General features: G+C 51.4%; 2 protein-coding genes across 2 annotated transcripts in view; both read left to right on the top strand.

Moving 5' to 3' along the window:
- The window catches only part of CRYBB1 (crystallin beta B1), a 13431-nt gene extending 9634 nt beyond the window's left edge, over positions 1-3797 (top strand). The window contains exons 5-6 of the mRNA XM_032395104.1: positions 1506-1648; positions 3522-3797. Coding sequence (XP_032250995.1) covers positions 1506-1648; positions 3522-3705 — 327 coding nt within the window. The 3' untranslated portion in view covers positions 3706-3797. The remainder of the gene's footprint in view (positions 1-1505; positions 1649-3521) is intronic.
- A 6615-nt stretch (positions 3798-10412) lies between these two features.
- Positions 10413-13540, top strand: part of TPST2 (tyrosylprotein sulfotransferase 2) — a 47221-nt gene continuing 44093 nt past the window's right edge. Inside the window, exon 1 of the mRNA XM_032395067.1 lies at positions 10413-10477. The gene's annotated coding sequence lies outside the window, so the exon portion shown is untranslated. The remainder of the gene's footprint in view (positions 10478-13540) is intronic.

Here is a 13540-nt window from a genome sequence, read left to right as displayed (position 1 = left end):
AAAAAAAAAAAAAAGAAAGAAAGAAAGAAAGAAAAGAAAAAAGAAAGTAATTCATAGATTTATGTCTTAGTCAAGTGTCCTTAAAAGGAAATCTCTGTCAACAAAGCTTGTTTGGAGGACTGACTAGCCAGGGCATTCCCAGCAGCTTCAAGAGCTTTACTGTCCAATACTGTAGGCAGTAGCCATATGTGGCCGTTGAATGCTTAAATCTTGACTCGTCTGAATAGAGACGTGCTCTTAGTGTAACACAGAGAACCAGGATTTGAATACATAGTAAAAAATCAATAAGAATGTAACTAGCTGGTTAGTGTTGCTATATTGGTTGCATATTGAAATTATAATAGTTTGGACATATTTGCTTACATAAAATATATTATTAGGAAAAAAAAATCCCAGTGCCTGGACCCCACCCCAGACCAATTAAATCCAAATCTCCAGGGCTGGGTCCCAGGCACTGATATCTTTTTCATGCCCAGCAGGTAGTCTCTGTGTAGCTGGGGCTGAGAGCCCCAGTCCACTCTCTCCTCTCCATCTCGGCCACCGTCCTGGTGTGGGCCATCATTATCTCTTCCCTGGACAGCTCCAGCTCCCTCCCCCCCTGGGTTCTCTGACTCCTTCCCAGCTCTCGCTCCTGGGAAATAAGATGGATGTCTCACCTGACCATCCTCCACTTAGAGTCGTGCATTCAAACCATTATCGGTTGAGCTCTTTCTGCCAGGCTCCGTTGCAGGCTCTGGCTAGGCAAGGTCCCTGCTCTCACGGGAGGCGGCTGCTGAAAACCTAATCACAGTAATCAATCTATAAGCACAAAGCACATAGCCCATGCTGCACAGGGGCCATGCTGTGTGCTGGGAGAGCAGGAGAGGAGAGCGGGGCTCCGGTGGGGGGGTGGGGGGATGGAAGCAGTCCAGGGGTGCTCAGGGAAGCCAGCCCCCCGAGGGTGGGAATAGAGTCAGCCACAGGAAGCCTGGAAGGCTTCTCCACTGCAAAGTGAGTGCAGAGTCCCCTGAAGCACGGATGAACTGGGTGTCCAGAAACCAGAAAACAGCTGGTGTGGCTGTGGCCCAGGGACCGGAGGGAAGACGGGTGCAAGATGGGAGGGGAGGAATGAAACGTTTCTCTGAAAGGTTCTTCTGCCTTTTGCTGGCTGTGCGACATCGATCAGGAATTTTGACCTCTCTGAGACTCTGCATCTTTGGCCATAATGAAAACAGTAATACATCGATGTTTCGGTAGCACTTGGCATATGCCAGGCGTTGTGCTAAGGGTGCCGTATGGATTGCTTCATTGAATCCTCATGACAACGCCATAAAATCGAGGCTGTTATCCCCTTTCCCCAGATGAGGAGGGCCCCTCCAGGCTGGACACTGGCAATCCCAGGCAAGTCCCATGGTGGCCTGAGCAGACTCAGCTCGCTCTCTCTCCACACCCAGGAGGCCCCTCGAAGTTACTTCTCTTTGCCCCATTCATACTTCACATGCCTGACCCAGTCTCGCCTTCCCTAGGACTCCCAGGAGCACAAGATCTGCCTGTTTGAAGGTGCCAACTTCAAGGGCAACACCATGGAGATCCAGGAGGACGACGTGCCCAGTCTCTGGGTCTACGGCTTCTGTGACCGCGTGGGCAGTGCGAGGGTCTCCAGTGGAACGTAAGCACCCCTCCAGCCAGGCCCTTGGCTTCTGCTTCAAGCCCAGATAGACTCAAAGGCTGTCCTCCTTATAGGATATAAGATCGGGTGCATAGGAAAGGCCACACGGCCACTCCCAAATTCTCCTGGGGCTGGTGCTTGGGATTCCACCCACAGAGCTTTCCTCCTCTGGAGAGTGGATTCGTCCTTTGACGAATTACATGCCCATGTAAACAAACCTAGTAATTGGTTCTAAAAAGATGGAAGGTAGAGAGAATAAACACTTCTAGACCCAGTCTGGGATTGGAGAAATAAGTGAGAGAGGCAGAGCAGATGCAGGTCAATGAGTGTAGATGTGTCTAGGAAAAGAGCATATTCAGGGACATCCAGACCTCTGGGGAAATGAGCAGAATGACTTCTGAGAGGCGAGACTGTGAATGCAGGGGGGATGACCAGTCACCGAGGTGCTGTGAGACCCGGGTGAGCCCTGTGCCCGTCTCTGTGCCTCAGTATTGCCATCTGCACAATGGGCACACCAGACTCCTTGATCTAAAGGGCCCTTTATCCAAACTCTTCAGATTTGAAGCTTTCCAAACAGAGCCCTGGGAACTCGTTTCTGTGAGAACACAGAGGAGGACTGGATGCCCCGAAGAGGTTACCGTATCCATCCCTGTGCCTCTAATAAACCGTGCCAGACACACCTGGTCTCCTCCAGGCAAATATAGGGCTTCTGTCGCTCACCCAGACTCTTTCTGAGTTCCTCTAACAGCATCAGGCTCAGGCTTTTTGCTTGGCCTTTCTTCCCTGAAACCCGCATCCCTGCATGCAAGCCATCTGAAATTTACTAAGCTTGGCCTGTGAGCCAGGCACCCCACTAGGGCCCTGGGGGAGGCAGGAATGAATAAGACTCAATTCCTGCCTTCAGGGGGCTCACTCAGCCCAGCAGGGAGGCCCACGTATCCCCATGAGGTGATGTCCAGCAACACTGGGTCAGAGATGGTCCACACAGCAGGTCAGAGGAGGAAGGGAGGTTTCTGGGATCTGGATGTGCCTGCTGGAGTGGAGGGCAGGTCAGAGGTTTATCCGAGGGGGCTAGAACTTAAAGCAGACTTTGAAAGATGGGCAGGGGGTGTGGGAGAGGCCTGGACAGACCCTCCCAGCACAAGCAATGACAGAAGTCAGAAATGAATCATTGATGATAACGATGTACCGAGCACTGTGCTAATTCATTCTCAGTGAATAGCTAGGGAATCTTTGTAACCAACCCATGCGGTAGGTGCATTAGCATCATTTCGCAGAAAGCAAGCTGGAGTTCTGCTAAGCCCTCGACTTCGATTCTCCAAGCTAGTAAGCGGCAGAGCTAGGATCTGAACCAGGCATTGCTGATACCAGAACGCGCGTCCCCAACCACTACGTGTAAATTCACTTACATACAAAGGAAACCATTATTTGAAAGGAGGCACCTCCTTCTTCTCTGCCTTATGGCTAACCAGTCCCCAAAGCCTATCCTCATCCCTTCCATCCTGTTTGGTAAGCCTCGGGTCACCACCGCCGGTGGGATGCGCATTAATCTCCCTACCGCGCGCGCACACCCCGTGTACTTAGTAAGAGCTTCTGGTACGTTTTCCCAGTTCTGCCCCTGATAAACCAGCCCTAGAGACCACTCCCACTTTCTAGAAGGGGAAACCAAGGTCTTTCAGAGAGGTGAGTAGGAAGCCCCAGGAAGGGACAAAGCCAGGACAGAGGAGCTGCACCCCCTTCCTGTGACCCAAGCCCATGATGGATGGAGAGCGGATTGCAGGGATGGGTGGAGAGGGGCAGGTCCGGGCTGGGGGCCCGGTGCCAGGCAGGGAGGCTGGCTGTCTCCACCCTGTCTTTCTTGCTTCCCTCCCAGCTGGGTCGGCTATCAATATCCCGGCTACCGCGGGTACCAGTATCTCCTGGAGCCAGGCGACTTCCGGCACTGGAACGAGTGGGGGGCCTTCCAGCCGCAGATGCAGGCCGTGCGGCGCCTGCGCGACAGGCAGTGGCACCGTGAGGGCTGCTTCCCAGTCCTGGCCGCCGAGCCCCCCAAGTGAATCCATACCCTGCTCTTCTCCCTTGCCCCACCCCTCCCTCAGACTCAGTTTCCCCATCTTTCCCGTGCAAATAAAAGTTCCTAAAGCCAAAATGTCTCCTGGATCTGTACATAGATGTGAGCTTTGGGGTCCCCCGTCATTGCCAGCATGTGACTTCCTCAGGCTTTTTTTTTTTTTTTTTTTTTTGGAAGATTTATTTATTTATTTGAGAGAGGGAGAGAGCGCAAGAACATGTGAGCAGGGGGAGGGGCAGAAGGAGAGGGAGAGAATCCCAAGCAGACTCCCCAATGGGTTGGGGAACCCAACATGGGGCTCGATCCCAGGACCCTGAGATCATGACCTCCGCGGAAGGCAGCTGCTTAACCAACTGAGCCACCCAGGCGCCCCATCCTCAGTCTTAATAATTATGTATACTAGTAATAAAAACAGCAAGCACTGCAAAGTTCTTTACACACATTCTCTTAGCGTACCTTTCGGACTACTTTAGGAGACTGGTATTATAATCACTCCAATTTCCTCATCTGTTAAATGAACAGATGAGGAAATTGAGGCTCAGAGAGGGAAAGTGATTTGCCCAAGGTCACACAGCCAGTCGAAATTTGAACCCAGGCAGGGTGGCGCTGAGCCTACGCTCTTAAATCTGTGTTTTCAAACTCGACTCCTTCGTGCACGCTTATGATTTTTTGCCTTCTCAGCTTAATGCCTATTTTGTTATTTACTTAATATATTTTTTTAAATAGACCTCCTATTTTGTGCTTGGAGGCATTGATTTGTAAATAAAGCTTCGTAACACTACGGGAAGCGGGAAATCAGCATCATATGCCATAGATAGAAAGCAACTGTGTAAATACAATTTTAAGAAGGCCAAGTATTGAACGACGCACCACTCTGTAAGCCCGTTACCTGCATGCTCTTTGACAAAATAGGTGATTAGCAAGTGTTGGAGAGAGATAAGAAAGACATGCTTGCTCCAGATTTTTCTCCCTGATAATAATCAAAGAAGACTGAAAAGAGCATTATTTTATTTAATCCTGGGTCCAAGTTCCACTGAGAATCATCTGTCCCACTCTAAGGGGTACATGCCCTGGGCTTCGGAAATCTGCACCAGGCTATATTGACTCCTGTATCAACACTTAGTATTGATTGATGTTATTAACCTTTAATCCACACAGGAAAGCTGGGGGAGGTGTTGTCATGGAGGAGGGGATATTTGAGGGGCCCTCGAGGGGTGGGACAGGAGCTCGCTTGGTGGAGAAGAGGAAAGATAACATTCCAGGCAGAACAAATAGCAGGGATCTTACTATCCCACATGGCACCTTTGTACAGATAATAAAAAGACGCCTCTTCCTCAAGACATTTGACTGCCATCTGCCAGAATTTATATGTCTGCGGTGTGACTGTGATACCCTTGTGCTGTGCCCAACTTACACAGCTGTACCTGGTAGGCCTGGAGCTCCACGGGAAAGGCACAGAGGTTGAGAGAGCCTGTGGTGGGGCCAAGCCAAGCTTTTTGACCCGAGAGCACTAGCTCGGCTGTTGTGTGGGCAGAAGCGGGGGATCGGGGGCGGGGGTGGGAAGAAGTTGCCAAAAGTGGCAGGAGATGAAGCTGGAAAGAAAGGTGGGGCCTCATGACACCCCACTCTGTGATTTTGCTGAGCTTCAAAGTTGAGGCACCACCTGACTCAGAAGGTCTTGCATTCTGGGGCATTCAGCCTCCCTCTCTTTCCTGCCCTGTTCTCCCCACCTCCACGCTCCAATACGGCCAGCCTCTTGCATTAGAAGACGGGATCCCCAGGCAAGAATCTGTAGATGCCAGGGTTTGCCCCGCTTTAGAGTTAGAAGCTGCGAAGTGTTGGGCAAATGGCTTCCATTCCCTGGAACTTGTTCTTCCAGTCTCTACAAAGGCAGCTCGAATGATCAACCAGCCCCAAGATTCTGTCCGACCTTGGGATCCCATGGTTCCCAACTTCCATGGTGCTCCAAGACTCTGCAATTCATCTCTACGCTTCCCTGATTCTCTGACTCCCAAGTCAAACTACATAGATTCCCATCCTCAACTCCTAAAGTCCGTGGGTGCAGCTCTAAAATTCTACTATGGTGGAGACAAGCCTTCCAGTCACATGGGCCACACGAAATCAACTCTAAGGCCTCACAGACCACAAGCCACATGGTTTGATGAGAAAGAGAAAGGGAAAGAGAAACACTCTCCATTTAAATATAACACAACTGCTTTCTGATCACTTAGAATTTGTATTTCATACTTCTCGGAAGAACTATTTTGGACATAGCAGGTGTTTTGTTTTGTTTTGTTCAGGGTATCCGTCTTGTGGGTCCTATAAAAGGCAAACAGAACAGAAATCCACTGGCTCAGTGAGTGGTAAAACTTACGTGCATTCATAATCTAGATTTTCCAGATTGCTCTAACTCAAAGAAAGGTGTCAATACCCTCATTTTCTCACGGGTGTTTTTTGAAAACAAGGTGAAGGTCAGCAGTGCTAAAACATGAGACAGACACTTGGCAAGACCAACCAACAACAACTAGGATGAAAATAACAAAGTAATTATTTTATATTTGATTTGTTGTTGTATCCATACATTTATTTAGCTTTTTTTTTTTTTTTTTTTTTTAAGATTTTATTTATTTATTTGACAGAGACACAGCGAGAGAGGGAACACAAGCAGGGGGAGTGTGAGAGGGAGAAGCAGGCTTCCCGCTGAGCAAGGAGCCCGATGCGGGGCTCGATCCCAGGACCCTGGGATCATGACCCGAGCCAAAGGCAGACGCTCAACGACTGAGCCACCCAGGTGCCCCTACATTTATTTAGCTTTAAAAAAAAAGGATTTTTATTTATTTATTTGAGAGAGAGAGAGAGCATGAGTGGGGTTGGGGCGGGAGAAGGAGTGGGGAGGAGGGGGGCAGAGGGAGAGAGAGAAGTAGACTCCTTGCCGAGCAGGGACCCCAGCTCGGGACTCAATCGCAGGACCCCAGGATCATGACCTGAGCTGAAGGCAGATGCTTAACGGACAGAGCCACCTGGGGGGCCCCTATTTAGCTTCTGTTAACAAATTTATGAATAAACACAACATGTATCAAAAACCAGAATAAAAACAAAATACAAGCAAGTCCAAGACCAGAGCATGGAAAAAAGGCCGGGAGGGAGGGAGTATGATGTAAGAGCTGTTGCTTCTGTCGTGGGTCCTACTTCCAACGAGATGTGAGCTTCTCACCACCAGGAACAGAATTTCAGAGCTTGAAGATAAGTCACATGTTTCACCTCGAGACTGAAACTCTAAGTTTTTGACTTTCTCAGGTTGCTCAATAGCGGTCATGCTGATGGGCACCTTCCTGGAGGTGACTCTCGGAGCCGAGTCAGAAGGCTGATAGGAGAAGGTCCACCGTGGCTACAGTGCCCCCAGCTTTCTTGGGGGCTTCTCCCAGCTGGTTCTGACTCTGCAGGAGCTTTGCCCTAAATGCTGGCTTCCAAACATGGTGCTAGCTGGGATGTCATCATGTTTCAACATTAGATCCCAGCTCATGAATCTCTGAGTCACAGGCCTTTGGGGAGACAAAGCACCTTGGTTATGGAATGTCCTCTCCCGTCCACCGCAACAGGAGGCAAACTACCATCTTTAAGGCAACAGGGCAGGGATACCAAGTCAGCAGTGTGTGCCGGAGGGGGGTGCAGGTGGAAGGACCACCCACAGGTGGCCAGCGCCAGATTCTGAGGGACACATAGCAACCGAGTTTTGGCAAGGGGGCATTGTGCCAGGATGTCCCGAGGAGCTTCTAGAGAGGTGAGCATCTCTTTAGAGCCTCGTTGTCATGACGGCCAGGCATCTGGATCAGCTATGTAATATCAGACTGCTTTGTGAAGCTTGGGCACCCAGCCAGAAGGGGTGCACATCCTTTCAGTGGGAGAAGAGAACCTGCCCCTCTATCCTAGCTTCCTTCCTGTCCCCTGCAAGGCCACTTCCTCCCACCACTGTCCTGAGTCGGCATCTCAGCTCTGACATTTACAAGCTGTTGCCTGTGGTCAAGACAAATAACCTGATGAAGCCTCCGTTTCCTCATCTGTAGAATGGGAGTAATGAGGTTGTTGAGAGGAGTAAAGGATCAACTTGAATATAATACATGTAATGAGCCTAAAGCATAGCAAGTTCCTGAATCATCATTAGCATCATCTTCTTCAACGTCAGAGCTGGAAAGAGTTTTGGAATCATCGTGTTTTATGCCACATTTATTCTTCCTGCTTCTGACAAATATTGGCTGAGGGCCTCCTGAGTGCTGGGGAAGCAGGCTGGGGGAGAAGACAGAAGAGGCCCCCACCCGGCTGTTCACAGACTAGAGGAGCAGACAAGATGAGAGTCTTCATCGGCTTTCAAAGTCACATCACATTCCTGGGTGGCATGGGCCAGTGTCCATGGCATGAGGATCTCCTGGGGGGCAGGTAGGCTTCCTCGAGGAGGGGACAGCTAGCTTGAGACTTGAAGGGGTTTGCCGAGTCAGAGGGCTGATAGGAGAAGGTCCAAACTAGAAACCAGATCATCTGGTCCCTTTCTTTAGCCCCACAACTGAGATCTGCTAATTCTGTCTTCCAGATGGAACCTGAACACTCCCTCCATGTCTCTGGCCCTGCCCGGGGTTGGCCACCTCCCCTGGAGTACTTCAACAGCCTCCAAAGCAGCTTCCCTGCCTGTCCTGCTCCACGGAGCTGCTAGAGGATCTTTGCAGAAGGCAAAACTAACCATGTCCTTCCCCAGAGGAACACCTTTGCTGCAAGATAAAGTCCTGACTCCTTCCCACGGTCGCCTGCAGCATCCAGCCCCTGCAGACCCCTCTGACCTCCTATTTTCCCCTCTCCCCACATACTGTCCACTGCACTTCTCGAAAGTCTGCATCTGAAAAGTGCTTCCTGCTGGACTTTTGCACCTGCTGGTCTCTGTGACTCACACACCCTTCCACGCTTCAGGCCTTAGTGTGAACACTCCTGGCCCTCCCTGCCTGGTCCAGGTTAATTCGCCCTGTTTCCTCCTCCCCAATTAGAGGTGCCCACTTTTTCGTGAATGCTTGTTGAAGGGTCTGGTTTCCCCCTTGGATGCAGGGGCCTTGTCTTCCTGTCACCTGCTGAATCCCAGTGCCTGACACAAGGCTCTCAGGAGATGCTGTTGCTAGGTAGTTGTTATTAAACAAATGATCACTATTCAGATCTCTTCCCTTGATCTCCGTTTCTCCACCCACAAAGGGGCATTAGAAAATAGCCAGCAGAGGGGTGCCTGGGTGGTTCAGTCGGTTAAGCATCTGCCTTCAGCTCGGGTCATGATCCCAGGGTCCTGGGATCAAGCCTGATCAAGTGTCTGGCTCCCTGCTCAGCAGGGAGTCTGCTTCTCCCTCTTCCTCTGCCCCTCCCCTGCTCATGCTCGCTAGTGCTCTCTCTCTCTGTCTCTCTCTCTCTCCAATAAATAAATAAAATCTTAAAAAAAAAAAACCCACCCAACAGTTACTATGCAGTTAGTCATACAAAGCCTCTAATATATGTAGAACAAACACTATATGATACTGTTTTTCAATAACAGCCAGATTCATGGAGATGGGATTGCATATTGTCAGTCCCAACACTTTCTACCAGGGAGGCACTATTTACTGGACCCATGAATGAATTAATGAAGAGCTATGAATGAATGCATGGCTAGCCATAGGCAAATTACTTAATATCTGTATGCCTTGGTTTTCTTATCTGTGAGATGGGGATGATAATAGACCTGTCACACGGGCTATTTATAGTTTAAATATGTAAATATAGGTGAAGTGTTTAGACAAATCCTTCGCACTTAGCGTGTGTCTGTGTTTGCTGTTATGGTTGAAACTATTGCAGAAATTTATTTAAAAAAAAACGCAAAACTTTTCACGATGAAAAGTAGCCTGCATCCCTTCCTTCCCCTTCCTTCAATGCATATGCATATAATGCATAGATAGATCTATTATATACTCATTTTACAGATAAAGAAACAGGGGCACAGAGAGGTTAAATATCTTGAGACCTACCAGCCTGGAGTTTTATTTTACTCACGTCTGTCAGGGTTTCTCAACCTCAGCACAACTGACATTTTAGGCTGGGTGTGGGTGGGTGCGGAAGGGGCTGCCCCGCGTTACTGCACGATGTTTAGCAGCATCTCAGGTCTCTAGCCCTTAGACACCAGGAGGACGCCCCTGCACCCCAGCTGTGACAACAAAAAATGTCTTCAGATATTGTCAAATGTCCTTGGCGTGGGGCTGGGGGAGCAGGGCAAAATCGCCCCCTTCTTGAGAACCCCCATGTCTATGAATCCGTATGATAGCCCCTCCCTCTGTTTTCCTTGTGTTACACACACAGTAGCACTCTGTTCAGGGTGTAGTCTTCTTCTCTTACACCACTTCTCGGCGACCATTTCCACTTCGCTGATTACAGACAGGAGAGAACTTCTCTGAAACAGACCTGTCCCGACAGGAAGAGGGGTGAGCCCCCCGTCCTGGGGGTAAGCCAGCCCTCAGACCAGGACTTCCGGGGCGGGGTCAGCTCCTGGGGCCATCCCGCCCCTCCGCGCAGTCGGGGGGCGGGCCGCAGGGGCGGGGAGCGGCCGTGGGCGGGGCCGCGCGCCCGGGCCCTCCCCCGCGCGACGTCACGGCGCCGCGGCCCCGCCCCCGCGCGCGGGCTCCTCCCCCTCCCCCGGCCGGGGCGGCTGGCCAGCCCGGAGTCGCTGGGCGAGCGGGGTCGCCTCGCAGCGCCTTTGCACGGTAGGTGGCCCTGGGGTGGCGCGTGGGGCCCGGGCCGCGGCCGCCGGCAGGGAGGCGTCTGCGAGTCGGCCTCGGACGCCGTGGAGCCCTCAGCCCGGGCGGCTTCTTCCCGGGCCCGACGCGGCTGCTGAGGCTCCGGGGCTGGGAGCTGGGCGGGAGGCGGCGCGCGCGGCCGGTTAGAGGATCCGCAGACGTCGGGCGCCCCGAGCGCTGTCCGCGGGGTGCGGTAGAGCCCCGGCCCCCTGACCGCGCTTCTCGCCTCGGACCCCGCGCTCCGGCGGCGCTCAGCGTCCGTGTGTGTGTGTTGGGAGTGGGGGGTGGGGGCGGCGGCGTGTCACCGCCGTCGGGGTCCCCGGCCCCTCCGCGGCGTGCGGGGACCCCCCGGGCGGGCTCCGGGACGCGCGGGGGGCGCGTGGAAGTTAACTTGCAACGCCGTGCAGTTGCGAGGCGTGTCCAGAGTGGAGGCGTTGGGCGGCGGAAATCGCTGGCTGAGGAGGGGGCCGCAGAGAGCATGGGGTAGGGGGAGCCCTGGTGAACTTGAGGGTCAGCCGGGAGGAGGGAGCGAAATTCTGCCAGAAGACCCCGCCGCCTGGCAGCCTTCCCCTCTCAGTGTGAGCTGGACGGGAGGTGCTTGATAAAACAGACTGGGAGTGGCAGCGCGGGAAGGGGGGCTTGGTCACCCAGGCCTGGTTGCCGGACTTGGCAGAGTCGTTATTATTATGTGGGGCAGAAGTCGGGTCTGACTTTCCCACTCAAATGCCCATCCCCTCGGGAGGCAGGGTGGGGACCATCCAATGGAGTGCAGTCGTTACAAGGCACTTGCCCATCACTTGCCCACTTCCCCTATCACTTGCCCACTTCCCCTTTTACAGGTGGGGAAACTGAGGCTCAGAAAGGTCAAGTGCCCACGGCCCTTGTAGGTCCCACAGGTAGGATGTGGCAGAGCTGAAACCCACCCTCAGACCTCCTGACTTCATACGTCATGTATGGTTGTTGGGGAGGGGAGCTGGCAAACTCCTACTCATCCTTCAGAAGCCTCAGGCAGCACCCCATCCTGGAAGCCTTTGGCAGGCATTGTTGAGTGCTTCCTGTTTTGAAACCCACAGAGGTGACTGGCCCTTTCCCTCACTTACAACCTCCCATCCTGGGCTGTGGACATCTGTCCCTGTACCCATCTCCTATCCTTTCATTCAGCTGGGTGGCCTGATGGTTAGGCCAGGCTTCTGGAGTTGGGCAAATCTCGGGGTGACTCACTCTGGTTTAGTAGTGATGTAGTCTGTGCGAGTCATTCCTCCTCATCCAGCCTCAGTTTCCATGACTGTGAAATTGGGTTTGTTGAGTCATTCATGAACCAATTTACCCTACTGAATCCCAGTTGTACTATTATTTACTCAGTGTGTGTGTTTAAATCACTGTATTTTTTTTTTAAGATTTTATTTATTTATTTGACAGAGAGAGAGCACAAGTAGGCAGAGTGGCAGGCAGAGGGAGAGGGAGAAGCAGGCTCTCTGCTGAGCAGGGAGCCTGACGTGGGGCTCGATCCCAGGACCCCAGGATCATAACCTGAGCCGAATGCAGCCGCTTAACCGACTGAGCCACCCAGACGCCCCTATCACCGTATTTTTTAAAACCTCATGTAATCTCTTTATAGCAGCTTTACTGAGATCAAATTCATATATCCTATAATTCACGCTTTTAAAGCATTCAATTCAGCGGCTTTTTAGGATATTCACAGAGTGAATATTTTAGAACATTTTCATCACCCAAAAAGAAACCCTGGACCCATCTGCAATCACTTCTCAATCCCTCTCTCCCCAGCCCCTGGCAACCACTAATCTACTTTCCGTCTCTATGGATTTGCCTATACTGGACATTTCATGTAAATGGAGTCACGCACGATGTGGCCTTTTGTTACTGGTACCTTTCACTTAGAATGATTCTGAGGTCCATCCGTGTGGTAGCAGTTCTTCCTTACTTTTTTTTTTAGTATCTCATTACTTTTTTTTTAACAGGTTTTTTTAAGATTTATTTATTTATTTATTTGAGAGAGAGAGAATGAGTAGGGGAAGGGGCAGAGGGAGAGGGAGGGGGAAGCCGACTCCCTGCTGAACATGGAGCCAGACGCAGGGCTTGATCTCAGGACCTGAGCTGAAACCAAGAGTCAGACGCTTAACTGACTGAGCCACCCAGGCGTCCTGGTATTTCATTACTTTTTTTTCTTTTTAATTTCAGTATAGTTAACATACAGTATTAGTTTCATTAGTTGTACTTCATTACCTTTTAATGGCTGAATAATATTCCATTGCATGGATATACTCTATTTAACCACTTCTCAGCTGGTGGACATTTGTGTTATTTCTGCTTTTTGGCTGTTGTGAATACTGCTGCTGTGAACATTTGTGTACAAGCCTGCGTGTGCCCATATGTTTTCAGTTCTCCCCGGTATATCCCTGGGAGTGGAATTGCTGGATCGGATGGTAATTCTGTCTTTAACCTTTTGAAGAAGTGCCAGGTTCCCAGAGCAGCTTCCCCATTTTACAGTCTCGCCAGCAGCAGATGAGGGTACCGATCATCTTAAATAAATATAGTCTCCGAATAGTTACAGTCTTTGAAATCACTGGCTTTGATGTGCTCGGTATAAATTATTTTCCAATACGCATTGAGTTAAATGCCTCGTTAGCAGAATAAGGAGTGTCCTGGGGGTCACCAGGAGCATCTCTGGGACCATCAGGAAACCAGAAATCCAGCCCGTGGAGCGCTTTGCCAAGGCGTGTGTGTGCTTGCATTGCTTCTCTAACAGGGGCGTAGTTGTGAGGGCAGTCTGCCGGGCCCTGTGCGGGACGGGGGGCACTGAGGAGCCCAGGGGCTTGCGGTGCCTACCCCAGGACCTGGTGGTGCCTGTTAGGAACCTGTGTATAGGAGAATGGAAAAGTAGGAACTGGCCAGACCTTCCCACCCCAGCTGCAGAGGCCAGTCCCTCAGCGGTGAAAGGGAGTCTGGTCCTGCCCGGGGCCCCACCCTGGCCACCTATGCTCATTCTGCAGGTGACCTCCCGTGCTGGCC

This window comes from Phoca vitulina, unplaced genomic scaffold, assembly GCF_004348235.1.
Source record: "Phoca vitulina isolate PV1807 unplaced genomic scaffold, GSC_HSeal_1.0 scaffold82, whole genome shotgun sequence".
Classification (NCBI taxonomy): domain Eukaryota; kingdom Metazoa; phylum Chordata; class Mammalia; order Carnivora; family Phocidae; genus Phoca; species Phoca vitulina.
This window is presented reverse-complemented; position numbering and strand designations above follow the sequence as displayed.